This window comes from Chaetomium strumarium, assembly GCF_033439665.1.
Source record: "Chaetomium strumarium strain CBS 333.67 chromosome Unknown B0T15scaffold_3, whole genome shotgun sequence".
Taxonomy (NCBI): domain Eukaryota; kingdom Fungi; phylum Ascomycota; class Sordariomycetes; order Sordariales; family Chaetomiaceae; genus Chaetomium; species Chaetomium strumarium.
In genome coordinates this window covers 2,947,218-2,971,948 of record NW_026944431.1, presented here as the reverse complement: position 1 = coordinate 2,971,948, position 24,731 = coordinate 2,947,218, and the positions used below count along the sequence as shown (strand labels likewise).

Here is a 24,731-nt window from a genome sequence, read left to right as displayed (position 1 = left end):
CTGAAGTCCCAGGAAATTTTGGCTTATCCGGGAGCTGAATTTTCCCGACCTTATCACCGATAAGAATAGACCCTTGTCACTTACTAGAAGCGGCAGGTGGGGCAGATGCTAAGTGGGCTAGGGTGGTGGGCCCCGGGCCTTTCTGAATGAGATGTCGGCAGGCACTTGAAGGTCTTAGGTTCACTGCATTGAAAGCTGTCGTCGTCGTCCGTTGTCCGAAAAGACAATAGATAGCGAGGGTCTTATAGGCCCTTCTCTATATCCCCAGCCTACACTATGACCCGCCGTTTCCCCATACCCATTCGTCTATTCTCATGACCATAACTACATCGACATAGACCTTACATCCTTTCCACACCTGTTCCTCCAACACACCACCTCCAATTTTGGCCCTTCCCATCCTCGAAGACAGCAGCCATCCCCAGAGACCGCCCCGAAAACTCACCCAACACTTCTCCTTCCCGGGGACAGTGATCAAGGGAAAGCAATTATACATCGACAAAATTACGCCTTGCGCTATGCAGCTCCTTCCAAAGCAAACAGTAAGGGGGGGTACAGCTACCTTTGTAGGTAGCAAAGAAGCCGAGCAAAGTACGGGACAGGAAAATAAGGGTATTGCTGGAGCTTTCCGAAACAGACGTAGGCACCTTTCCTGTCTGCCACCAAGCTTCCATACAGGAAGTTTAAGGCATTGACCACTGAAATAAGAGTACAGGAACCCAGCCGGCTCCCGCACCGACACATGACGCCGGTTAGGGGGTGCGCGGCCGCTTCCAGTAATATTGCTGGAAACAAGGCGCATTAGCCACCGGATCAGCGGAGAAGATTGGGAAGAGAAACAAAGTCGGGGGTACTCACTTTGTGTTGCTTCCGACAGTTCCGCAAAGTCGGCTTGCGCAGGCCGTCCGTCACCGCCAAGCGCCGTTGCTCGTCCGTGTCCAGCTCGGGGGTGTAGTAATACTCACTCTCGAGCGGCTTGCCTGCGGCGTCCTTGCCCTGCCGCCGGATGATGCCCACGCACGCCGTTGACTCAATGATGATGCGCAGCTGTTCCTTTGACAGGCCCTTGCGCTCCTCGGCCGGCAGGTTGTTCATGATGGTCGACAGCGGTGTTGAGGATAGGCGTGAGAAGGCCAACTGGTTGATTACGTGGTTGGTGATGGTGGCTGTCATCTCGGCGCTCAGGCCGGTGAGCGAGGCTGGTGTCGCGGCAGAGCGGGGGCTGTTGGCGTTGGCGTCCTTGTCAGATGGGTCGAGCGGTGCCGACGGGGGAAGGGGCGAAGACTCCAAGAGATCAGCAAGCCGGTTGCGAGTGGCGGCCGGCTTCCTGGGCGTCGCGGTTGAAAATGACCCAAAGCGGTTGGATACGCTGGTGCCGAATGGGCCAAACGAGTGCATGATCGGGTCATTTTCCTCGTACGGGTCGTTCTCCCCATCTGACTGAGGATCGCTCAGGTCGCTGGAGAAGCTGTCTGCCACTTGGGTCATGAAGCTTGCAGCAGCGTTTCCGGCCTGGACCGGTTCGGGAGAGCCCTTCTCGTCGGCGCTGGGATCTTCATAGATCTCTACCGGGCCCTCATCATCCTCGCTGTTCCGTGGCATCAGGCTGTCGAGGCTTGCATTTGATGTTGAGACGTTCGCTGGCGTGGGCGATTCGGGGCTGCCAATACGTGTCGACCTCCTAAGCGGACTGCAGTGCAGCTCCGAGCCCTCGCGACGCCTGGCGGCCCTTGGACGCGGCGACTCATCCCAGGAGGAGTCGCTCAAATGGGCCAACACGTCCTGGTCCTTATCCCGACGTGGCCATCGAACGAATACCCTCGCGTGCTGGACGTCGATCATGATTTCGGCACCCTCCGTCTCCGACGTGAACGAATCCCCCTTCGCCAATTCCCACGTCTGGCCCTGGCACCGAACCTTCAGGCCATTCCAACCGTTGCAGACGATCTCGATCTTGTTCGGCTCCAGCGGCTGGGTGGCCGCGATGTAGCGCGCCTTGACGTGAACTCTGCTGATCAAACGGTTTGCCGAAAGCTGGTAATGGGATGAGCTGCTTGAGCGGCCCATGAGCAGAGTCTCACCATTCTCGTTGAGTTCCACGGACGGGACGTCGGAGAGCGGAGTGCGTTCGGACAGGGTGGACTGCGTCCGTTGGAGCGCGGGCCGTGTGCCGAGACGCGGGGGACTGGATGAGAGGATGCCAGTGCTTGATGTTGGCACAGGCGTGGGGTACTTCAGGAACGCATTGGAGTTCGCGTGTCGCTTGGACGGCCGCGGCAGGCTTGGGGAGGACGACAGAGGCTCGAACGGCGGAAGTAATGACGGCGCAGGCCGCTTCGTTCCGGCCACGGTGGGCAGCGTGGGCCCTAGTACCTTGCTGCCCGTCGGCGGGGAGGAGTCCATATCTTGACCTTGTCACGCCGTGGTCATGACAATGCTAAGGGATGGAAGCTCCAATGTGATCGGGAACGCTTGAAGAATGCCCACCAAAAGAGGCAGCGCAGTCGGGCACGTTAAAACGCGTCGGCTGCAGCTCCTTCGCCCTTCCCAGGGCAGTCGACCAGGACCGCGTTTCACGTGTGTCAAGCCAGTGCGAAATGATAATAGCTGTGAAGGCAAGGCTCGAAGAGAAGCGCAAAGCAGAACTGGAAGCAGGAAAGGAGTGGTTGACCTGCGGTCTCTATGCATCTGGCAGAGAAGGCCTGGTTCGGGGAGACCTAAATGTGCCGGGGTGGGGATTTTGATATTTAAGAGATGCGGTCGTGTCTGCGGGACCGTGCCGTGCTCTCACTGTTCCGACGCGAATTCGCTCAGAGCCTATAGCGCTCGCGTTGAGCGTGTTCTGGCCCACCCCCGTAACTGGAGCGCGTCTGGGGGAATTTCAAGCCGGAAAGGGAACAGCGTTTACAATTTTGAGGAGGCAGCGTGTAACGTACGGTATGTGGGTAAATTATGTTTTCAAAATCCGGATAAGTCTATGTCATCCCCAATACACTAACTTGCCATGCTGGGTACTTGGTAACTACTGTAAGTCTCCGAACCTCTCTTGTATCATGTGAAAAAACATCTTGAACACTTCATGCTCCTGTCGTTCGCAATGAATACGGCTGTGACTACGGAAACTTTATCACATCCTAGGTTGAAGTTGTATAATAACATGAGCATGTATGGTATCTGGTATCATTCATGAAGCGTATTGTACGTTACCATACATGACGTACCGGCCAATTTTGTGACTCTTGTTACTCTGTTACGTTCCGACCTTCTAAGTCTGCCCTGCGCCAAACCGCTGTATCTGTATCTCGGATGCCTCGATGGACAATCCCTTTCTTCGCTGCAACTATCCTGCCATTCCTTCCGCGGCCGAAGCACACGCTCGCCGAGTGAGCTGCCACGTCAATATTGAGAGTTGCCACGGGTGCGAAAAGCTTCCTTGCTGCTCCATCACCAGCCTCCTTAAACTCGGATCTTGAAGTAATTTTGCGTTCCCCGCCCCTTCACAAAACACGCGCGGCTCGGAACTCCACCGACGGGGCATCGGAGTTTGAAACATGCATTAGGCGTAGAAGAGCAAAGAAATTCATCTCCGTCAAGTCGCGTTTTTGCGGACAATCGTAGTCCATTCCAGGGTATTTACCTAGTTATCATGCTCTATGACATGGGACATGAATTGGTTCCGTGTTCCCTCTCATCGCCAACCCTCAACTTCCAGTAACGAGGGTCACCGTGCTGCTGCGGCTGCGGTCTTGAGCTGCCCGTAAATAAGCGGCATACCCAATGACAGCAGCAGCACGAACGTCGGAGAGGCAAACCGGGGGTAATGTAGGAACAAACCCAACCTCGTCGTCCCATGTGCTGAGCTTGTCCAACAAACTCGAGGCCGTGTTATCCCATTCCTGAGTCTCCCTTCGCCCAGTCAGTGGGAGACAGTCATATCCACCCAGTTGACAGATAATATCCCATAGACTCCCTTGATCCCCCCTAACCCTGCCGCAAAATGATTACCCAGGTAGTCGTTACCGTACCCAGAACCCAGACCCTTATGACAGAAATGCGCAATGGAGAAAAACAAGGAAATAGAAAGTATAAAGGAAACAGAGGCATCGCACAGTCCAATCCCTCAGAGATCGTCATCACCTCCGGGGCCTGGCCTCGGCTCTGACCTTCCGGGACGCAGATTGAGAGGGCCATAGAAGTCCCCAAATGCCTCCGTCAACAGCTCTTCCGACAACTGCATGTGATCGCCCGGCGCCTTACGGAACTTGAGCCCGCCCTTGCGGTCCAGTTCGCGGAGGCCGATCCAATCCTCCGAGTACATCTTGCGGGCGCGCAACGGCGTGCTCTCGGTGCCGTTGACCTCGCCGAACCAAGCAGTCTCTTTGGGGATGACAGTCGTATCGTCCTCAAACATGTACATGACGAAGTTCTCCAGTTTTACCATATTCTTCTTGTACTGCTCGTTCTTCTCCTCTCTTTCGTTATTGATGTCCGCCAGGAAATTGGAGTGCTCCAGGTACTGCTCGTACTCGTCCGGGTTGCGGTAGTACTGCGCAGGCACCAGTCTGCTTTGCACCATCGAGCTCCACGCGTCCGCCTTGAGCACTGCCATCGCCATCCGGCAGATCCAGTCGGTCGGTGCGCAGTCGCGGAAGGCGCTGATGCCGTTATGCTGCGAACCAAAAGTGATGAGGCTGCGCACGGGGGGTTTGTTGCAGCGCTCGACGTAGGCGCGCAGGAACTGGCCGCCCTGGGAGAAGCCCAGTGCGTCGATGGCGGGGGCTGTGGAGAGGATCGGGTGTGCGGCGATGTCGGCACAGGCTTTGGCGACGTGCTCGGTCAGGTTGCCCACGAAGGAGGAGTACCGATCTCGCGCGGCGTCCTCATCCATGCGAATCGGGTAGACGAATGTTCCGGGGTTGATCTTTTCGGCCAGCTCGCCAACCTGATGCATTCCATCGGCTTGGTATGTGTCGCCGAGGCCTAGCCGAGGTGGTCGGAATGTCAGAATGGTGGCCTTTCAAGGAGGGTAATGGGAGAATTGCGCTTACCATGCCAAATCACTAGAGGCAGCGGTGTGTCGTCGTCGCCGCCATTCCCCAAGCGCGGCTCGATGGGCTTTGCGAAGGAGGATGTGAGGAGAGAGCCGATGGCTAACAGCCGTACACTATGAACGATTGCCATTCTCAGGAAAATGCCAGCGACGATGTTGAATACGGAGAAACGTGAATGAAGCCGGTGGATGCACTCTAATGTAAGGAAGGAATGAAGGTTGGTTAGTTGAACAGTTCAATGATCCGGAAGAGCCGTAAGGGTGCACAAGGCGGCAGTCTTATCGAGCTGCTGGGTCCCTTATCGATGCCCCACCTAAGCTCTACTGTGTAAAACCCGCGAATGCTCCGGGCTGTTTTTTTCCAGCTTTTCTCTTCTGACTTGGCTGTGGTTTTTGAAACAGCGGACCGTGAACGACAGCGCAACCAGTCCTCTACCGTCAGGGCAGAAAGGGGCATCATTTGGAGTGTTGGTAAGTTGCGTTCCATTTCGCACCTGGCAGAGTATTCCAAGAGCACCATGATGATATCAGGTACCTATTCAAATATGTTTCAAGACGGGGCTGAGATCTTTCTGTGATTATAAATTTGCCTACTGAAGCTCAACCTCTTCCTGTTAAAGATTGGAACATCAATGGAGGATGGTGGCTGACCTGGATTACAGTCCTTTTTTATAGAGGCATTCACGTTCACTACCGACGCTTGCCTACGTCCACGCTATAATTAATGTATTGAGAATATTGATGATGACAGTTGAATAGCATTGATAAATGTCAATTAAAACAAACAAAAAAAAGAAAAAAGTCATCGACTTATTCCCCCTCCCCTTGAGGGGTAGGGGGGCGCACCCCCGAGCAACTGTGGTCGGAGCAGGGTCAGGTGGTTAACAACTACCGGCCGATCAAACCGATGACCAAGTTCAAACCGGTTAACCGGTACGCCGAGACCTGGATTGAACCGGTGACCTCCGTCATCAGGAACCCGGAGTTGCACCTACCTTGACCGCTAAGCCACGCAGAGGCCCGGGTGCTTGGTTAAACATTGACCCGGGAAGGTAGTATATAAGGGACTCGCCCGTGAGGACCTGATTTTATGCCATTGTCGAGATACCCAGCAGAGAAGCCATCGAAGGACCTCCCATGTGAAAGCTCATAATTTGGCATTACTTCCGTCCGAACACGTAAAGACTTCCATCAGTGCCAAAGACTCTACTTCAAGGTCAGTCCACGGACTGCCCGGTCCTTGAGTAGGCATTGCTTGCTCCGGCGTTTCTACACAGCAACCACTCCCCGAGATAGAATCTCCTGAGACATGGCTATAATACAGCTCAGGTGCTCAAGGAACAACGTTTCAAGAAGTATCAATAGCTCGCCCAAGCGGCTATCCAAGTCAATAGTGATAGTGTGTGGAATACCTAGACCATGCTCTCCATTCCCAAAACCATAAAACTAGAATCCCAATTGGTCCAGCAGGCCATCTCTCTGCTCTGCGATGACTGATGGACGGGTCTTCCTTCTCGGGCGATAGTGACAGAGCCGATTCTCCTAAATTCGATACGCTGGCTAGCACAGTATCTCTTGATTTTCCCTGTTCTCATTTTCTCTCTCTTAGTTTTCTTAACTTTCACGTTTATTACTACCTAGGCAGTATTCTGTCTCTCTTCCCTTCCCCTTCTTTCCTTTTCCGATCGGGTCATACTGACCTGACTTCTAAACTATCAAGGCAAATGCCAACCTCCAGGGATGGTATACGACCATTTACCTTTTTGGCCGGGATGAGAAGGGTGTCAGCTGCTCCGGGTGGACCTAGCTTGAGTGGGTCTGGTCCGGCATCACCGGCGCCGATCCGGTCATTGGGCCGGAGGCAATGTAGAGAATAATCGGGCGGCGCCGAAAGCTCCCGTTGAAGCGCCCGCCCTGTTTTGCGAGGCTGGCCTTAGAGTTTGCTGTGCTGAACGCAGTGGATACGCCTCTCCCTCTCTCATCAGTTACACAGATAGGCTATTGTGACAATGGTACTTCAAGCCTCTTGAAACGAACCCTCATGCGAAAAACAAAAAACTACTTACTGCCTACGATCATGGAGGCGTTGATATTGGTTCAGTGTGCCGGCGGTGCATATGTAGAACCATCAGGCGCTCGGGTTACCCATTGAGTACCAGCTCCTTTGGTGGACAGCTACAGCAGCATCTTCTTGCTGGGATGCCACTGGTTGATGAACGCATGATGCGGACTCACCTGCAAGAGGCAAACCACATATCGTTCATACTTTCTGAGTCTCTTCCGCCGGATGCAGCCTTGGCTCAATGGGAACGGTGGACAACAGAGTCCCAGAACCCCCAAGGGCCACGAGCGGGGAATGCGACGGTATAGGAGATGCCTTACAGTATAAGTCAAAGGAACGCATGGGCCAACGCGTGGGCCAGATTCACATGGATCAATATTCACGATACTTGTCTCTCAAACCATTGCGCATCCGTACTCGAGCTCAAGAACAATGGAATGGCTCCTCGGGTGTGGCACATAAGCGGCGCCAACACAGGCTTGGGCCGAGAGCTGGCCCTCAAGGCGCTCAAAGGAGGCGACAATGTCATTAGCGCCGTTCAATCACCGTCCATTTAGTCCCAGACAGCCTGAAGACAGATGGCGTCAAGGTCCCGCCCTACGACCTGTTCTCCTCGCAGGGGGAAATGAACAACTGACAAGAAAGCATCGCATGTCGAGACACAGCAATACGCCTCTGCACAGACCAAACCCTGCCTTCACCTCACAATAACCATCACCTAAGCCCACGACACCAGGACGCACTTGTAACCAAAGCAATTCGACATTTATGTCTTCGGGCATCCTCCGCACCACCTGCGCCATCCTCCCCGGCCTGACGCGCCCAGGACCAAGGCACCATCGTCAACCTCTCGTCCATCGGCGCGCTGCACGGCTACCCCTCCAACGGGGTGTACTGCGCGACTAAGGTCGCGCTAGAGGGCATCACGCAGGCGTTTGCGGCGAGGATGTGGGAGTATGTGGCGGGCGAGGGGCTGTTCAAGGGGAAGCAGAGGTGGCTGAGGCTACCGTTGGGAAGCGACACGGGCAAGCAGATGAGGGCGTTGAGTGACGAGTTGGCTGAGATGGTGAAGGATTATGAGGAAATCTGGTGCAGCACGGATTTCCAGGAGTGACGGAACGGGCTTGATATTTGGTTTTATTAGTACGTAAGGTACACGAGGCCAGCCAGATCTGAAGCCGCTGCCGCAGTTGCAGCCCAATTTGCTATGCCTCCTTGAGGGCAAGCTTTTTTGACATCTCCTTTTTGATCCGAGTAATCGTGCCAGAGCCGCCGTAAACCATCCCTGTGTAGACCATGGCTACGCTGGCACCGGCATTCAGCACCTTCAGCGCCTGCTCCCCGTTAGTGATTCCGCCAGTGGCAAAGATGACCTTCTGCGGCGGAAAGGCGTCCTCCACGCCAGCGCTCTTGAGCGAGTAGCTGTCGAGCATCTTGCGGTACCGCCCCACTAGGCTCAGCGTCCGGTCAAACATGGCCGGCCCAGAGAACCCTCCTTCCTCCACGAGCGCCTTCTGCTCCTTACCGCTTAGCCTCACGCCCTGCGGCACCAACCCGTTCCGGCGCTTCGTTGTGTTGCCAACAATAACGCCATCCACTCCGCTCATCCACACGGCCTGCACCACGCCTTCCATTTGCGTATCATCGTCCTCATCAGGCGACACCTTGACCATAACCCTCGGCTTGACCTTCCTGCTCGTGCGTCTCGCCTCGTCCACCACAGCCCCCAACAACCGCGCCAGCGGCTCCGCGGCCTGCAGATCCCTCAAGCCCGGCGTGTTGGGGCTGCTGACGTTCACCACCAGCACGTCCGCGTACGGCGCCAGCCTCTGCACGCAGTACACATGATCCCGGATGACGGCATCCATGTCCTTCTCGTCCGTCTTCTTGTTCTTGGCAATCTGCACGCACAGCAGCCGGCCGGGGACCAAGCTCCCCGTGGGCACGCCGCGGGCCTCGAGCTCGCCGTCCATCACTTCCCGCTCCGTCAGGCCCAGACGCTTCGCAAACCGCCGCAGCCGCTCCCGCAGCCGCGCGGCCATGGCGTCGGCGCCGCGCGAGTTGAGCCCGTACCGGTTGACCAGGCCGTCCACGGCCGGGATGCGGAACACCCGCGGGCGCGGGTTGCCGTCTTGCGGCAGCGGTGTGCACCCGCCGACTTCGACGACGCCCGCGCCCAGCGCGAAGAGCGGGTCGGGGATCTCGGCGTCCTTGTCGAGCCCGGCCGAGATGCCGATCGGGTTGGAGAGCGTGGTGCCGAAGACTGTTACCGCGAGCGGGTTATCGGATTGTGGGTCTGAGCCTAAAGCGGAGGGCCGCTCGCGCGGGTGTAGGCCGAGGGAGTAGAGCGCTTTGAGTGCGGCGGTGCCGACGTGGTGGGCATCTTCGGCGTCGGGGAAGACGAGGCGCAGGAGTGGGGGGACGAGCCAGCGGTGGAAGGAGGCGCGGGTGTCGGTTGCGTAGTAGTAGGCTAAGCCGGCTGTGGTGACTAGTATGCTGCCGACTAACATGTTTCGGGCTGTGGAGGAAGAGCGACTGGAGTTGGTGGTGGTCGTGGTGGTCGTGGGTGTGGAAGCGGAAGTCGAAGTCGTGGATGCAGGTCGCCGCGAGACACGGGGGTTGATGAGCGGTCTAAAGGTTGCTGCGAGAGAGCGCCGGGCCCTGAGGTATGTGCCCGCCATCTTCAGGGGGAAGAACTGGGCGAAACCAGCGCTCAATGGCTTGGGAAACGAGCGACGGCCGGAGTCGGCTGAATGGTGATGGCTCGAGACTGGGAAGTTTAGAGTTCGGGTTGTGTGCGTTGTTCCGGCTGTCCGTACAGTGCCATTTTGAGCACCACACAAGCCCACACTGTGAGTCCGTCTTGGCGCTCCAAGCATGCGAATCCTCAAGCATGACGCCTGATCCATCTCTCAAATCGTACGAGTTCTTGCTACCTGGTAGAAACCTGGAACGAAGTTTAACTTTTCCAAGACGCCAACCTCTATCCCCTTTCTTGATGCCAAATCTATATCCGAACGATTGCCAGCATAACTCTTTAATCCCCCAGCAGATTCATCAACTCCGATATGCCTAGAACACAGTTGTGCTCCCAATGGGTCTCTATGCGGCAAACTTTTCTATTGCTGGACTCGGACCATCGAGCGATCCCAGCTTCGCGGCGCTGCTCCGTTCCGCCAGGCGATTCAGGTAACTGAGATACGTCTGCCAGCCGACTGCAATCACACCACCAAAGACAGGTCGATACTCGAGCGGAAGAAACGCGAAGCTGAATGCCGTGACTGCGGGCCACAGCTTACACGAGTTGACGCAACTGACGGGGACAGTCTTTGTGATGCGCTCCCAGGTTTCGGGCAGGGTGGCGCCCGACAGTAGTGCCTGCATCCCGAAGAAATAAGTGTTGAAGACGGGCGTGAAGCATAGTTGGTTGACGACGACCTTGGTGACCAGCGACAGGATGCGCGACGAATAGTTAAAGTTCTCGGAGAGCCAGACGAACCTGCAAAAGCCCTTCCTGTCAGTCTCCGTCGGATGCATTGATCGGATGCCCAAATGGAGAACACGAAGCGCACCATTTATAACTTGGAATCGACGACACCGCTCCAATGAGCAACGACCGCGCTGTCCGCGTTGGATCATAGTCCTTCCCGCCCATGCTCTGCGCCGAGACTGCAGCCGCTAGTCAGCACCCCGAAACCACCGAGATCCAGGGAACGAGAACATCATGAGGTCTCGGTCAGCGGTGCGACGCACTGTCAGAGCACAGGTAGATCAACAGCGAGGTGCACACTTGGGTTGTGTAGGGCCTCTTGCGCTGGGCGCGCGCATATGCTTGGGCCGCTCTCGTTAGCGGGCCCAGCCGCTGCCAGAAGTTCAGCGTCGGTACGTTGTTGGGTGTCGGGATTTGCTCTTGCGGTCGCGCATCTTTGCCAGCCTTGGTCGGGTCGCTGCCGCTGGAATGCGCCCGCCGCTGGCGCAACTTCCGGAGCACGTCTATGTGGCGCCGGAGCGCGCTTCGGCACGTCAAACAAACCGCCATTCCTGTTGCCTCGGTATATGGTACTGGGGGTGTAGTGTGTAAGGTACGTGAGTGGTAGTGCGAAAATGAGCTCGCGACACTCGCAGCGTGGTTTGGTTGAAGAACTTAGAGAGCTGGAACCATTCCATAAGCCGATAACGTTATGCCGATGACGGCCAACACACTGTTTCAGGCCGGAGCTAACAACGCCCGAGCGGCATTGCGCGGCATTACCCGGATGCTGACCCGCTCCCAAATCTGGCGCCGTAACGATCGGATCTCATGTAAGTGGCACGTGGCTAGCCAGTGTCAGGGGTTATAAGGCGCATGCATCGATTCATTGTACGACGTGGTCATGCGCAAAATAGGCGACAATGTTGAGCCTGTCTTCATACCCAACGACTCATCTGAATCCCATGCGCGGCTGACTTCTCCCGGCGATGCCACTGCACGGGGCATACGCCCACGCTGGACCACGGGTGATGTTGTCAGGAACTGCATTGACGATTCCGTCGGGTAGCGATAAGTGCCAAATCGGAATTTGCACCACTCCAACTAGCCCTAGTACCAGACACAGTATCTGCTTACTGATCAAGAATTCGGCCAACGTCTTATACGAGGTTCAAGTCCAAACCGCCTTAGCTAGCTACCACAAGGTTGCTACCTGTTCCTCCACGAAGTGGTTGGCTGTCTATTCGCCCGTGAGATAGTTCGTGCAGCTCGGAGCGATGGCCGTCTTGAGCCCCGTAAGAGATTTTGCCGTCCACCGCGCCCACGACCAGGACGGTAGCTGGCGGTCTTCGGACCGCTTGGCCGCCGTGCCGTCCACATTCCAGAGGAAGCTGAGCGGAAAGGAAAGGCTGCTCCGGCCGTCGGTGCCGGCCCAGAACCCTGCGGCGTAGGTGGAGGTATTGGCGCCGGTTGGTCTGGATAAAGTAGCAGATCCCGGGCATGGCGATATCTTTTTTAAGTTTGTAGGTGATGTTGGACTTCCGTTGGAGGGCTTGTCGGGCGGGGGTGTCGAGGAGGCTGTGTTATAATCGGGAAAAGGCCAGTGCGAGGAGCAGTAGTGTTGGCAATGCATGTGATTGTGTATCCAAGACCGCGAGACTATCCTACGGTGACTTTGCTAGAGCACTCGTGCCGGAAGGGAAGAAAATTGTAACGCCCAGGCGAAGCTCCGTCGCCTATGGGCCTTGAGGTACCCCATCTCGTACCAAGCACACATCCATAGTCAGTTCAAACTGAATTTGACGTGACACTGTCACCAGCTGATGAACGCTCTCCCGTCCGCCATGAAGCTGGATTCGGTGTGAACCAGCATCGTGCTGGTTGAGAAGGGGTGGCCAACGCATTGATAAATAGTAACTCAATGAGTGAGGAGCGCGATGCGGTTGACGTCGATCAAGTCAGGCAGCTACTAGTATGTCTTTGTTTGTTTGCGGAATCTTTGATTTCACGGCGGCTGATCGGCCTTCCCTCTCCCCGAAGCTCGATCTTGAGGTGTCCGAGCTGGCCATTACCCTGGCAGCCTTGTACATGCATTTTATGGAGCAGTGCAAGATTTTTAGCCGGATGTTGGGATGCTTGAATAGGTATGTCGTGCCCATGTCATGATGACAATGGAGGAAGGGAGAAGATGCTAACCGTTACGGCAGAGGGACGCTGGGACTACTGGACCGGCGAGGGTGCTGTTCAGTAATGGCGAGAAATCAAGCCGAGGAGCTAACAGCAGCAGAAACCGGGGTCATGAACAACTTGGGGTGGAACAGCACTTCTGTAAGACAAGTAACGGTGCACGCTCCATCAGGGGAACAAGGCATTCTTACCCCTTTATCCTCCCTCCCTACACGGACTGCACTGGTGCGGAATCCGCCATATGAGGGCATCAACAACGCTAATGGTTAATAACCACCGTCAATAAGATAGCCCCTCCCGGATAAGCCAAATAAGAGGAGGTTCCGATTTAAGCGGCTGAAGGGATACTTGGATGGCTTTGCGATGATGGAGGGTGAAGGCCTGAGTAAATGTGAACAGCAATCTGTGATATAGTCATCCACTATCATAGCAAGTTGAGACACTTCCGAATAATTGTTTCAGTTCATCTGATTCTCCCGCTAGTTAGATATTTTTGAACTTAGAAACGCCTCAAGTTCCCATGTGGTAAGTTCAGGGGAAGTAGGGTTAGGGTCAAAGATGGCGACATCGGGGACGGGAAGCGCTGTCCCCGCACAGAGATTCAGAGAATTGCAAACCGAGTCAACATTTCAACGTGAGCACCCAGTAATAAGAAGGCAATACACTCCCTTCCGGAGGCGATGTGCGACATTTCAGTTCGAGAATACATCCGTTGGTTGCCAGATGAGCCAAGTGAGCCCACCTCAACCATTGTGTTGACGACGCCCGAGCGACGGTTCGTCGATATCCGCGTCTTGAAGGATACTACTACTAGTAGTAGTAACGACGCAAGTGGTGGTGAGCTTGCACCTAGCCAGGCAAAACACATGCCATCAACGGATGCTCATGGCCGTTTGAAATGTATTTTTTAGATGCCATGTTCCCGGTGTCCCGGCTCGACTGGGCCATCGCCGGCACATCCGAATCGTCTTTGATTATGAACGGCACAAGGCACGGCCGCTGGCACCACTGGATTGATTCACGCTCGAAGAGCACCGAGGGGCTTATGGACGAAGGCGATATGTTTGACCATCCTTCTGACCCCACCCTGACCCTGGAAAGGGGGAGGATGGTAAACCCGCTCACGGGCGCCGAGACGGACTACGAGGAGATGTGGCGGTCGGAGCCGATCGAGTCAACAACCGCCCCCTCTGGCCCCGACCGCACGAGCGTTACTTGCCTTGCGCTGCAATGGCAGGGCGCGGAGGATGGCGATCCCCCGGGGAAGGTGAGAAGGGGATTGGTCGTCCGTCTGGGCCAGTACTGCCAGGCGTTTGCGAGGGATGGCGATGAGATCACGGTCGAGAGGCTGAAGTGGGATGTGCGGCAGCAGATGTGGGCTAGACAAGTCCGGATAGGCAAGCAGGAGCTACCCCTCGAGGTCGCAACCTACTTTGCGCCTGCGGCCAGCATCGATGACGAGGTGAAGGTTGGCGGGGCGATATGGAAGGTCGTCGAGAGGGCATGATCATAGGCGGCGGCGCCGTGACAGCATCTGGTAGTGATCTATAGCCTGCCCGGTCTTTCCATGTCCCACGCTGGGCTATCTCCTTTGCGTCTTCCGATGCTTGTCCATCTACTTTGTGCGGATCGACCGAGAGCTCAATGGGGGCTGTAACTTATAGTTAGTGAGTCTCCGCATCTCGGCGCGAAAGCTGTCGTCTATGATTATGCTGTGCCGAGATCCATCATGATTTGAAAATCCTGGAGCAAAGGCCATTGAATATGATGGCAAGGTGTAAGGAGACGCGCTGCGGACTTGCATGCAATTTCTCCGTAGCGATGCCTGCAGGGACTTGCGAACTGAACAAATTTGGTGTTGAGATGTCCGTGATAATAAGCATGATTAGGCTTGTTCCCCATGAGTATTTTCTATTGTAGGAATGGTGGGATCCCGGAATGGTTCCCCTCTTCCAGCAGGGGAACCGTTGATGGGGGTGCGAGCAGCCAGGCATGGGAGTGCGAGCAGGCGTCTCGGAAGAGGGGAGGTCAGCCGAGAGTTTGCTGACGTCCCGTCATGAACCCCTGTCGTGTAACCCACATATATACCGTTACTCCGGGTGATGCGTTGCTGACTGCATTTGAGGATGCAGAAGCCTCAAGAATGCGCCCTCGTTCCGGTCTTTTTCGTCTGCTTCCTCATACGACCGGAACAAACAACTTCAGCCCATCTGAGCAAAGCCATAATTAACAGCTTTAGGTGCAACACCACCATCACCATGGCCCGCTCGACGCTGCCCACCTTCCCGCTGCTCGTCTTCGGCATCATCGAGCCCCTCCTGCTGTGAGTTATCACCACCATCCTTTTACACACGACAAGGCCAGCCACCTCACCCCGGAAAGCTAGCTAACAGCCTGTCCCAGCGTATGGGCCTATATCATCGGAATGGGCAATCCACACGAGTACCTCGCGAAACAGATCCCGGGCGGTAGCCCCTCCACCACCTCCTTCTCCCCGCAAGCAGAGGGGGTCACGCTGCAGCTCATCAACGTGTTCTTGCTGCTGGCGCCCATGGCCGTGATCTGCTGCTTCTCGAGCGACCCGGCCACGGTCAAGGGCTACCTCTTTGCCGTGGCGCTGGCCGACTACGGGCACATGTACGCGACCTACCGCGCCGTCGGGGAGGAGGTCTTCTTCAACACGTCCCTGTGGAACGACATGGTCTGGGGCGGCGTGGCGGTTAACGCCACGCTCAACGTCCTGCGCTGGCTGACGCTGTTTGGGGCCTTCGGGCGGATTGCGCCGGCGGCGGGGAAGGCGAAGAAGCGTCTGTAAGGAGGCGGCGCGCCTAGGATCTCCATGTGGAAGGTGCTGGGATGTGGGATGGATATATTCTAGTTTGTACGTCCGTAGCTGTCGCGATGTAGAGTGTACGAGTTTCAATCCTCCGGACAAACCCGACGGCACAGCTACTCCGTAGACGGATTTTCGTCCGGCTGCGGCTGTGAGTGCGACAAGCGCGCACCGTGGGCTAGACCAGTTCAGGAGCTCGCTCAGAGGCCAATCCAATGCGCGATGGCGGTGGGGAGACAGGGGTTCAGTTCAGCCCACGTGCAAAGCTAGCAACTGTTCGGGATCTTGGCTCCCGAACTTTGATGCCAGTAGCCGCCCGTGCTGCCCGACTGGGGCATATACAAACTACTGTGTGAGGCGCCATGCCTCCCCCCTGCCTAACAATAAGCGAGCGTAAGATCTGGTTGCTTGGCGATGGAAAACCATTGCGGAGGCCTTTGGGCCTTCGAAGATTGTCTGACCTCTACTTCGGTGGCGCTTGCGAAGCAGAGGTCCCTCGTTCGCCGACATCGAGCGACATTTGCGTTACGCGGAGCCTGGGGCAAGAGACTAGCGCGCAGCAAGAGCAAGAACTCAAGAACAAGGGGATCAGAAAGGGAGGAGAAGGATAGCCCCAACCCAAACGACAGCAGCGATGGCGTACACCAACCGGCCGCGGGCAATCCTTGGCCCCCTGACGACCGTCTTCACGCCGGCCCCCCAATGTACCGTTGCGGTTGGGGGTGGTTCGACTGCGAACGTGGCCTGGTTGGGACAGCGGTGTAACCCAGAGGTGGAAGACGACCCCGGTTGCTGGCCGGAGACGACGGAGGGCGCCCCCGCGACAAGTCAGCCGCTGTACGGCTGGGGCTTCTACTCCCCCGGGCTCTCGTGCCCGGCTGGCTACACCTCGGCGTGCACGGCGATAGCGGGCCAGAGTTCCGGATGGAAGGTGCAGTACCAGATGGAGGCGGAGGAGACCTTCGTGGGCTGCTGTCCGACGGGCTTCAATTGCGACAACCTTAACGGACAGACGTGCGTCGTGCACCCGACGGCGACCACCGTCCCGACCGTGTCCTGCGAGAGCGGCTCCAGCAACAACTTCGGCTACACCACCCTCCCCAACGCATGGGTGTCCCAGCTCCACCTGTTCGCGCCCATGATCCAGCTCGCCTGGAAGCCGTCCGACCGTCCAGGCTCCTCCAGCAGCAGCACCGTCACATCCTCCTCCTCCTCCTCCTCCTCCACAGCCGCCCCGACATCACCCAGCTCGACCCCGGCCTCCCAAAACGAGGCCTCGCTCTCCACGGGCGCGGTCATAGGCATCGCGATCGGTGCAGCCGCGGTATTCTTCCTCATAGTAGGAGTCGCAATCTTCATCTGGCGCCGCCGCCGCCGCCAGGCAGGTCGCGCATCACCGGGTGGTCCCGATTGGCCTATCTACAAAGCGGGCGGGTACTCAGCGGTGGCTGCGGGGGACCCTTCCGATGCGAAGCAGTTCCATCACGTATACACCGGCGTGGTAGAGCTTGAGCCGAACTCGGGGAAAGCGGAGATGCCTGCCGATAGCCTGGGACCGGCAGAGATGCCTGGTGGAGATGGGAGGTACAATCATGCGCCGCGGCCTGTGGAGATGCCTGCGCAGCGGTATGAATGATACGTGTACGGATGTCCCTACCAAAAGTTCCACCACACCGCCTTTTGTGCCAAGACACCGTGCGCTGTAAGCCACTATAAGCCACCGTCCTGCATTTTAGGAGTGAAGCTATTCCAAATCAGGGCCCGGCCCTGTAACTACATCTCCCCGGCGTTCCTTTGGCCGGCCTTCCTTATACTCATTACCACCTTCTAAGCGAATCACTTCCTGGATGTGGAATGGTATCCTCTCAATCCAAGCCTGTATCTTTGACTGCTCTAGGTCTTCCCACGCCTGTGTCCATACCACTTCGGCTTCCTTTTTCGACTTCGGGGCTCCCTTCTTTGTAGTTACCCGCTTTAGGTATGGCCAACAGGGCTCAATCATATTAAGATCAGGTGAGTTGGGGCACCATAGAAGCCGGTCTACATGAGCAGCATCAAAGACAGCTAACTGAGCCTTGTGTGCATGTGCCGGAGCCCTGTCTTCCTGAACAAGTGCATTAGGACCACACTTAGCGAAAGGGATAAGCTTCGGTATTAGAACCTCCTTTTGGTAGCGATACCAATCCACACCTGAGCCTTTCCTCCGAGTCAGCTTGCCATGCTTAGCATCCCATTTCCATTGAGGATGCCTACCGCTAGGATTTCGAAGACCAAGGCGCCGCATCTTAGTCTCAAGCTCCTACTCTTCCTTCAAGATAGGTTCAAGCTTAGCGTTCAGCTCTTCGAGGTCGCGTTTAGCTGCTTTCTTCTCTTGTTCCGTTTCAGGATGCCAAACGTGACATGGTCCTTTCGAGTCGTATGAGAAGCAGTCCCAGAACTGGAACTCGGCATATCCTTTCCATCGCTCTCGAATTGTTGACTTGACGAACCTCTCCTGAGGAGTTCTCCAAACGCGGTAACCTCCCCGACGATGATTGATAATAACAGATGTCTCGTCAGACCAGATCACTCGCTTCCAATCATCGAGAGTCCAATCCTTATAAAGGAGACAGAATTCAAAGCGGTCCCTCCTCATCTTCTCGGTCAAGCTTGGCTTGCGTGTTGGCTTCGTCTTCTTCATACCAGCTGCCCGCAAGATCCGCCAGACTGTTATAGGCGAAATAACATTGCCAAGCTCGTTAGAGATAAAGGCGCATGTCATCTCACGGCCGTATCGGTTGGCCCGTACCTTCTCGAGGATCTCATCTTTGTGTTGCTCTTGCTTGCGAGGGCGGCCAGACCGGGGGGCATCTTGAACATGTACGTCAAGGATGGTAGGGGGGGAGGCTGTCGGATCAAAGCCACGCTCGAGTGCTCGTTGCGCAATAAGGTCCACGGTACGGGGTTTCAAGCCAGTGAGGGCTTCAATAGTCTTGTTATCAAGCTCTAGAACAAGCCGCAAAAGAAGTGCTGAGGCACGCGTAGCAATGTCGTGTTGCGGCATGCTTGTAAGGATGTATATAGTAGGTAAGTAGGTAAGCCGAACAGATGGAAGAAACAAGGTAGGAAGGGGATGCCTGACATGTGCGGGGTATCGGCTTGGCTTGCAGGCCGCTGGGCCTAATCAGGTAATTCTGCCGGGCAGAATTTTGAAGGCGGTGTGGTGGAACTTTTGGTAGGGACATCCGTATACAAATGGCTTTTCTGTGCAACGTTTTTTTGGTGGCTGTGTTAGCATCGCATGGGATCTTAGGGGCCTGGAGTTTAGCATTAGTGTTGAGGAGCGTTGCGGTTTGACCGGGGTTCTTGTTCGATTTGCTAATGTATCATGTGTGTTTAGAGGCAGAAGATGCGATCGGTTGATTTGGGACCTGCCACTCATCGTCGAGTTTCATAGTCGCAGTAATGCGTATGTTCAGCCCTCCGGCGAACTCTCCCGGTAGTGTGCTTCTGGAGCCAGTGAGGTGACATTGTATGGACTAGAAGCATTCCTGCGCGAGCCACGCCGAGCTGCGGTACCAACCCTAACCCCGCACAGACAGGATTATTGGACGCTTGTCACTTGTGTCGTCAACGTATGTAGGACGATCCCGGAACCTGAGGAAAGAAATCCGTGGGGATTGGCAGCTTCTTGCGTTCGAAGGTCAAACAATCTTACAACTGCTGGAGTTGGTGCTCGAAACGTGGAAAGGGGGGGCGGCTGCACGACGGCATCTCCGAACTTTGAGAGGCTGGCGTCGCAGGTGGGGAGGTCCCCCAGACGTCACCCCTGGACGGGAATTGTTAGAGCGGATGGAACATCTTCGAAATCCGATGTCTGGTTGGGTTTCACTGGTACAGCGGCTCAATGAACTTGACTGTCTGCAACACCACTGGCCATCTTCAGCAGCCGCCGTGGTCCGGGACATGGTCGCGCATTCACTTTTGCTGTCAAACCCTGAAAATCAACACAGATCATTACACGTATAGACGTTGGGTCAAGTGATAGGTGAAACTCACATCTGCGGGCCCGTGGTGGCCGTCATTGCCGCATTCGGTTCCTTGGAACAGGACCCCTGTGCCACCTGTCGTCATAGACGTCCGGCCAACATTTTGGCGTCTTTCTCTGGCCTTCGCTGGAATCCGCAACCTCGAATCGGCCTTCAAAATCTTAACCCTTTCGCGTCTTCGAGCCGCTGTAGGGTCCACGATGTCTTGGGAGTTAACCCGCCGCCGATGGCTTAGAGCGATCAATAGCAGGTTCATCTATGGCCGAGTTGTGAGTTGCCCACCTTACCTGAGTGCATGGTTCAACCTCGCTCTCGAATGCCCTTACCTTTCATCCTTGGCTCTCTCACATAGTATCCTCCGCCTCAACCATATTGGAGAAAATGCTAAATAGAATGCCCTAAACCTAGCCACTCTTGCACGCAATCATCTTCTTTGTCGAGATGACACTCCTCGCGCGGCTTATGAGCCGCTTCAATGCGTACTATGATGAACGACCTCGTACGTGCCCATTTACCGTTTCGTCGAACATGCGTCCATGTTCGCGCCACACGAGATGCTAATAGCAATGAACTGTAACAGTGCTTACGATGATGGTCACCAACGCCATCCTCGGCGGCGTTGCGGATACGGTTGCGCAGACCATCACCTCGGTCCGACAGCGTGCCCTAAGGAAAAAATCCAGCGGCCCGCTCAGCCCGAGGGAAGACCCTCTCGCCATCGAGATCCACGAGCTCGACCGCAAGAACCCCTTCAATAGCCACGAGCTGATCCCGGAGTCCAAGGGGCTACCCCCCCCTTTCGACTTCGAGCGCCTGACCCGCTTCATGGCCTACGGCTTCTGCATGGCGCCGGTCCAGTTCCGCTGGTTCAAATTCCTTGAACGATGCTTCCCCATCACCAAGTCGTCCGCCTTCCTGCCGGCTATGAAGCGCGTGGCCTTCGACCAGTTGATCTTTGCGCCATTTGGTGTGGCGTGCTTCTTCACGGCCATGACAATCGCCGAGGGTGGTGGTCGTCGCGCCGTGTACCACAAGATGAGGGACATGTATGTGCCGACGCTCAAGGCAAACTACATGCTTTGGCCGGCGGTGCAGGTCATCAACTTCCGTTTGATGCCGGTGCAGTTCCAGCTGGTGAGTGCTTGGACGCCCAAAGGCTGACCTCGGAACATGAACCCCCTACTGACGCTTGCTGTTCATATAGCCGTTCGTGTCGACAGTCGGAATCGCCTGGACAGCCTATCTGTCGCTTACCAATGCGGCCGGGGATGTGGAGGAGGAGCGCATCGCCAGGAGGTCCGATATCCGGTTACCGTAAGAACATCGATGGGTCGGAAGCTGCACCCCGGATAGCAGAAATTACAGACGGATTTATTGCGCACAATCAGACCGTCGAGTCCGGAAGGGCAACACAAGGCAGTGGCGGACATCAGTGAATATTAGGCTTTCTTTATTTCCTCGGCTCTAGGACTCGGCATTTCGGCACCGGGACCCGGCGGCGGTCGGAATGTGGCTGTCGTCATGGCGAATGGAGTTATGGGGGGCTTCTTCCTTACCTCCCAGGCAGGCTTCCCGTATCGGTACACGAATCATATTGGATTACAGGAGGCTTTCCCGGCAATGTCCAGTTATATAGACAATGACACCTAAGATGTCTTTATGTCCACTTCTTATGTCCACTCTGTGCGCTAGCACCGGCGGTGGATCTGCAGATGCAATGCTGCTATGTTTCGACCACGGTAGCTGGTCCATAAACTTGGCAAGTGAACTTGCTGGCGTGACCACTACCTCACATAATACGAGGTAAAGGTAAAGCCACCAGGATCGCAAGTGATGATCAACACGTCACCGACACTCTGCTCGGTTTACCGGTCCAGTGCAGTCCTGTCGGATCGCCGAGACCGGGCAAACCAGCTCCCGTCCCGACAAAGCTCACAGGTCCCGCTCGAAGGTTGAGTGAGCTGATACCCCCAACAGAAGTAGAGATGGGAACGATAATCGGTATACCTGAAGAATCAATAAAACAAGAAAAAACAATGAGTGAAACACACGAGTACGCTCTACAATGCATGCCTATGAGCGAAGAGAATAGAATCATGCCTCTAATTCTTTGGTGACTATGAATCGCCATCAGCCAACCATCGCCCGACCTCATAGCTTGAGACAGCTGCCCCACCAAGATTTATTACCCCTCTACCCCTCCATCACAGCAGGGTCAGCTCATCATCACCTGCGTCTTTTACCTGCTATCCACACCTCCCACGATAAAACTGCCCTTCACCTCATTTTCCCGTCTAAGAGCTTTGCTTCCAACTCAATTGGCTAGTAGAACCATCAAGATGTCTCTGGCGAACAAGCTCTCGATTGAGAACGTCGACCTCAAGGGCAAGCGGGTCCTCATCCGGGTATGTTGCGAAGCTGCACCTCGATTGCTTTGTTTACGTAGCTTGGTTGGAATTCCGGGAAGCTGACCTGAGCTCCACCGCAGGTCGACTTCAACGTTCCTCTCGATGCCGACAAGAAGGTCACCAACCCCCAGCGCATCGTCGGCGCCGTCCCCACCATCAAGTATGCCATCGACAATGGCGCCAAGGCCGTCGTCCTCATGTCCCACCTCGGCCGTCCCGATGGCAAGGCGAACCCCAAGTACTCGCTAAAGCCGGTCGTACCAGAGCTCGAGAAGCTGCTGGGGAAGAGCGTGACCTTCGCGCCCGACTGCGTCGGCCCTGAGGTCGAGGAGATCGTCAACAAGGCGGACAATGGTCAGGTTGTCCTGCTCGAGAACTTGCGCTTCCACATCGAGGAGGAGGGCAAGGGCACCGATGCCGAGGGCAACAAGATCAAGGCGGACAAGGCCAAGGTGGAAGAGTTCCGGAAGGGGCTGACCAAGCTTGGCGATATCTACATCAGTTAGTTAGCCTCGATGGCACTTGACCGGGGTTTGCATGCTGACAGTTCCCAGACGATGCCTTTGGCACAGCGCACCGCGCCCACTCCTCCATGGTCGGCGTCGACCTCCCGCAGAAGGCGGCGGGCTTCCTCATGAAGAAGGAGCTTGACTACTTCGCCCAGGCCCTCGAATCCCCACAGCGTCCCTTCCTGGCCATCCTGGGCGGCGCCAAGGTGTCAGACAAGATCCAGCTGATCGACAACCTGCTTGACAAGGTCAACACGCTGATCATCTGCGGCGGCATGGCCTTCACTTTCAAGAAGGTGCTGGACGGCATGTCGATTGGGACGTCGCTCTTTGACGAGGCCGGCTCCAAGACGGTGGGCAACCTGATGGAGAAGGCTAAGAAGAACGGCGTCAAGGTGGTGCTGCCCGTCGACTTCATCACGGCCGACAAGTTCGACAAGGACGCCAACACGGGTAAGGCGACCGACAAGGAGGGCATCCCCGACGGCTGGATGGGCCTGGACTGCGCCGAGGAGTCGGTCAAGCTGTTCAAGCAGGCCATCGACGAGGCCCAGACCATCCTGTGGAATGGCCCCGCTGGTGTCTTCGAGTTTGACAAGTTCGCTTCCGGCACCAAGGCCATGCTTGACGCGGCCGTTGCGGCCGCCCAGAACGCCAAGATCGTCATCATCGGCGGTGGTGACACGGCCACTGTTGCGGCCAAGTACGGTGTCGAGGACAAGCTCAGCCATGTCTCCACCGGCGGCGGTGCCAGCTTGGAGCTCCTTGAGGGCAAGGCGCTGCCGGGTGTTGTTGCATTGAGCGAGCGCCCGTAGGTGTTGATCTCCTGGAGAACAAGGGGGCACTCATGGTAATGAAACTAGGAGGTCGTTGCTGTGAATGATGGACAAATCTACCACGACAAGTAGTTGGTCCTCGACCAGAATTGAAAGTAATCTCCCGTTGCAGACTATGGAGCGTAGTAAGACGGGCGTTCAGGCCGATGTGGCCTTCCGCGTTATGCCTAGCTGTATGCTGACAGTGCTGGTTGCCGACGACATAACTTCCTCATCCAATGGCCCTGTGAACTCCGGGTGGCATCCGCATAGCACCCCGAGATATTCTTCTAGACCCGGTCTGGCAGCTACCTCCAAGCCGGCCTCCCGACCGAGACACCACACCGCCACCCTCTGTTCAGGTGTACCCTAAGACCGCCGTCGTAGCATGCCGCCATCATCACTTGCTGCCCCTCTCCCTTACAACAGCAGATCACCGCTTCTTGGATTGCTCGACCTTCTTCAGCTCTTCCCTGCTCAGTGTATCAGCATATGACGATTCCACCCAGGCTTTACATCTTCCAAGCCCTGCATCTATTGCTATTCGAACGTACTTGAGTTGTGTCGAAAAGTCATCGCTCGTGTCGTCATCGTCCCACGACTCCTCCCACAGGTGCTGTGTCGCGCCGCCCCCGCCGGCGGCCTCGGTTTCCTCGGCCGCCCAGTCTGTTTTCGCACGAAAGCTCAACGGTTAGTAATGTGTCTTATATTATAATATATGTATGTAATGGTTATTCTCTTATGGGAATATCGAAATCTTGGGAAGAACTGGGGGAAAACGGACCGTCAACGGGGAAGTCTTCGAACTCGTCGTCCTCTTCCAGCGCGGCCGGCTTCTGCTCGGTCACGGTCTGCTCCGGCTTGGCCTCGGCGGCCGTTTTCTCGTCTTTCTTGTTGGTGTTTTGTGATGAGGCCATTGTGAGAATGGGTTGTGAAGATCGGAAGTTTGGATGTTGTGGGGGGTGCTGGCTGCGAGGTGGTTCGCGGCAGCTCTTGAAGTTGAGAGTTGAGGTGAGGCGAGAAGCAACTGGTTGTCACGTTAGGTCAGGAGATTAAGCTCTTGCTGTGCCGCAGACCGCCCGTAAGTGAGAACCAAGTGGAGAGGCCGAAAGGTTGATGGAAGAGTGCTGGCTTAGGTTGGTTCAAGTTGCGTAGTGATGTTGCTAGACAGGTCCCGATTGCTTTCGCCACAACCTGAGCACCAGCGCAGGCGAGCCACGTTGGTGGGCATTTGGCTGACGCACGGACCACTGCGTCACACTGTCACATTTAATCCAGGCACAGGAACTTGAAGTTACCTAACTTATGAAAACTGGATGGGGGAAGCTGCCCCTTATTTTACTCCTAACTGGGAACCATGACTATCGGTA

The 24,731-nt window shown here is 55.9% G+C and overlaps 10 protein-coding genes across 10 annotated transcripts; 6 read left to right on the top strand and 4 right to left on the bottom strand.

Moving 5' to 3' along the window:
* Window positions 1-624: 624 nt before the first annotated feature.
* B0T15DRAFT_167381 (uncharacterized protein) lies at window positions 625-2,606 on the bottom strand. The gene is made up of 2 exons (XM_062862178.1): window positions 859-2,606; window positions 625-785 (listed from the first exon to the last, which is right to left on the bottom strand). The coding sequence occupies exons 1-2, from the start codon at window positions 2,401-2,403 to the stop codon at window positions 753-755; spliced, it is 1,578 nt and encodes a 525-aa protein (XP_062722987.1). The 5' UTR covers window positions 2,404-2,606; the 3' UTR covers window positions 625-752.
* Window positions 2,607-3,836: 1,230 nt separating this feature from the next.
* On the bottom strand, window positions 3,837-5,298 carry B0T15DRAFT_167373 (Alpha/Beta hydrolase protein). Its single transcript, XM_062862177.1, has 2 exons — window positions 5,049-5,298; window positions 3,837-4,980 (listed from the first exon to the last, which is right to left on the bottom strand). The coding sequence occupies exons 1-2, from the start codon at window positions 5,179-5,181 to the stop codon at window positions 4,121-4,123; spliced, it is 993 nt and encodes a 330-aa protein (XP_062722986.1). The 5' UTR covers window positions 5,182-5,298; the 3' UTR covers window positions 3,837-4,120.
* A 2,251-nt stretch (window positions 5,299-7,549) lies between these two features.
* B0T15DRAFT_492695 (uncharacterized protein) lies at window positions 7,550-8,226 on the top strand (the record flags this gene model as incomplete). The annotated part of the gene is made up of 2 exons (XM_062866874.1): window positions 7,550-7,636; window positions 7,939-8,226. 2 exons carry the CDS (start codon window positions 7,550-7,552, stop codon window positions 8,224-8,226), a joined length of 375 nt encoding a protein of 124 aa, XP_062722985.1.
* Window positions 8,227-8,317: 91 nt separating this feature from the next.
* On the bottom strand, window positions 8,318-11,151 carry B0T15DRAFT_393740 (uncharacterized protein; the record flags this gene model as incomplete). The annotated part of the gene is made up of 4 exons (XM_062864700.1): window positions 8,318-9,861; window positions 10,244-10,611; window positions 10,685-10,781; window positions 10,866-11,151. The coding sequence occupies 4 exons, from the start codon at window positions 11,149-11,151 to the stop codon at window positions 8,318-8,320; spliced, it is 2,295 nt and encodes a 764-aa protein (XP_062722984.1).
* A 2,297-nt stretch (window positions 11,152-13,448) lies between these two features.
* On the top strand, window positions 13,449-14,275 carry B0T15DRAFT_394169 (uncharacterized protein; the record flags this gene model as incomplete). Its single annotated transcript, XM_062864718.1, has 2 exons — window positions 13,449-13,605; window positions 13,680-14,275. The coding sequence occupies 2 exons, from the start codon at window positions 13,449-13,451 to the stop codon at window positions 14,273-14,275; spliced, it is 753 nt and encodes a 250-aa protein (XP_062722983.1).
* Window positions 14,276-15,026: 751 nt separating this feature from the next.
* Window positions 15,027-15,583, top strand: B0T15DRAFT_510502 (uncharacterized protein; the record flags this gene model as incomplete). Its single annotated transcript, XM_062867857.1, has 2 exons — window positions 15,027-15,091; window positions 15,172-15,583. The coding sequence occupies 2 exons, from the start codon at window positions 15,027-15,029 to the stop codon at window positions 15,581-15,583; spliced, it is 477 nt and encodes a 158-aa protein (XP_062722982.1).
* A 326-nt stretch (window positions 15,584-15,909) lies between these two features.
* B0T15DRAFT_166960 (uncharacterized protein) lies at window positions 15,910-17,568 on the top strand. Its single transcript, XM_062862175.1, has one exon. It carries the CDS (start codon window positions 16,236-16,238, stop codon window positions 17,235-17,237), a length of 1,002 nt encoding a protein of 333 aa, XP_062722981.1. The 5' UTR covers window positions 15,910-16,235; the 3' UTR covers window positions 17,238-17,568.
* Window positions 17,569-19,427: 1,859 nt separating this feature from the next.
* B0T15DRAFT_529586 (uncharacterized protein) lies at window positions 19,428-21,276 on the top strand. Its single transcript, XM_062869118.1, has 4 exons — window positions 19,428-19,898; window positions 20,038-20,128; window positions 20,210-20,763; window positions 20,834-21,276. Exons 1-4 carry the CDS (start codon window positions 19,830-19,832, stop codon window positions 20,945-20,947), a joined length of 828 nt encoding a protein of 275 aa, XP_062722980.1. The 5' UTR covers window positions 19,428-19,829; the 3' UTR covers window positions 20,948-21,276.
* A 419-nt stretch (window positions 21,277-21,695) lies between these two features.
* Window positions 21,696-23,452, top strand: B0T15DRAFT_529583 (phosphoglycerate kinase). Its single transcript, XM_062869117.1, has 3 exons — window positions 21,696-22,034; window positions 22,118-22,538; window positions 22,592-23,452. The coding sequence occupies exons 1-3, from the start codon at window positions 21,969-21,971 to the stop codon at window positions 23,359-23,361; spliced, it is 1,257 nt and encodes a 418-aa protein (XP_062722979.1). The 5' UTR covers window positions 21,696-21,968; the 3' UTR covers window positions 23,362-23,452.
* B0T15DRAFT_529580 (DSS1/SEM1 family-domain-containing protein) lies at window positions 23,453-24,705 on the bottom strand. The gene is made up of 3 exons (XM_062869116.1): window positions 24,146-24,705; window positions 23,916-24,027; window positions 23,453-23,834 (listed from the first exon to the last, which is right to left on the bottom strand). Exons 1-3 carry the CDS (start codon window positions 24,276-24,278, stop codon window positions 23,795-23,797), a joined length of 285 nt encoding a protein of 94 aa, XP_062722978.1. The 5' UTR covers window positions 24,279-24,705; the 3' UTR covers window positions 23,453-23,794.
* Between the last annotated feature and the right edge of the window lie 26 nt (window positions 24,706-24,731).

Bases quoted from the DNA above. Each gene is read 5' to 3' on its own strand.
- B0T15DRAFT_529580 (XM_062869116.1), bottom strand. From the start codon at position 24,278: ATGGCCTCATCACAAAACACCAACAAGAAAGACGAGAAAACGGCCGCC. The intron at 24,028-24,145 runs GTCCGTTTTCCC...GTGCGAAAACAG, and splicing joins CGAAGACTTCCCCGTTGACG to ACTGGGCGGCCGAGGAAACC. The intron at 23,835-23,915 runs GTACGTTCGAAT...TACACTGAGCAG, and splicing joins GACTTTTCGACACAACTCAA to GGAAGAGCTGAAGAAGGTCG.
- B0T15DRAFT_166960 (XM_062862175.1), top strand. From the start codon at position 16,236: ATGGCGTACACCAACCGGCCGCGGGCAATCCTTGGCCCCCTGACGACC.
- B0T15DRAFT_167373 (XM_062862177.1), bottom strand. From the start codon at position 5,181: ATGGCAATCGTTCATAGTGTACGGCTGTTAGCCATCGGCTCTCTCCTC. The intron at 4,981-5,048 runs GTAAGCGCAATT...CACCTCGGCTAG, and splicing joins GCCTCTAGTGATTTGGCATG to GCCTCGGCGACACATACCAA.
- B0T15DRAFT_167381 (XM_062862178.1), bottom strand. From the start codon at position 2,403: ATGGACTCCTCCCCGCCGACGGGCAGCAAGGTACTAGGGCCCACGCTG. The intron at 786-858 runs GTGAGTACCCCC...CCTTGTTTCCAG, and splicing joins ACTGTCGGAAGCAACACAAA to CAATATTACTGGAAGCGGCC.
- B0T15DRAFT_529583 (XM_062869117.1), top strand. From the start codon at position 21,969: ATGTCTCTGGCGAACAAGCTCTCGATTGAGAACGTCGACCTCAAGGGC. The intron at 22,035-22,117 runs GTATGTTGCGAA...GCTCCACCGCAG, and splicing joins GCAAGCGGGTCCTCATCCGG to GTCGACTTCAACGTTCCTCT. The intron at 22,539-22,591 runs GTTAGTTAGCCT...GACAGTTCCCAG, and splicing joins GCTTGGCGATATCTACATCA to ACGATGCCTTTGGCACAGCG.
- B0T15DRAFT_529586 (XM_062869118.1), top strand. From the start codon at position 19,830: ATGTCTTGGGAGTTAACCCGCCGCCGATGGCTTAGAGCGATCAATAGC. The intron at 19,899-20,037 runs GTGAGTTGCCCA...CCCTAAACCTAG, and splicing joins GGTTCATCTATGGCCGAGTT to CCACTCTTGCACGCAATCAT. The intron at 20,129-20,209 runs GTACGTGCCCAT...GAACTGTAACAG, and splicing joins GTACTATGATGAACGACCTC to TGCTTACGATGATGGTCACC.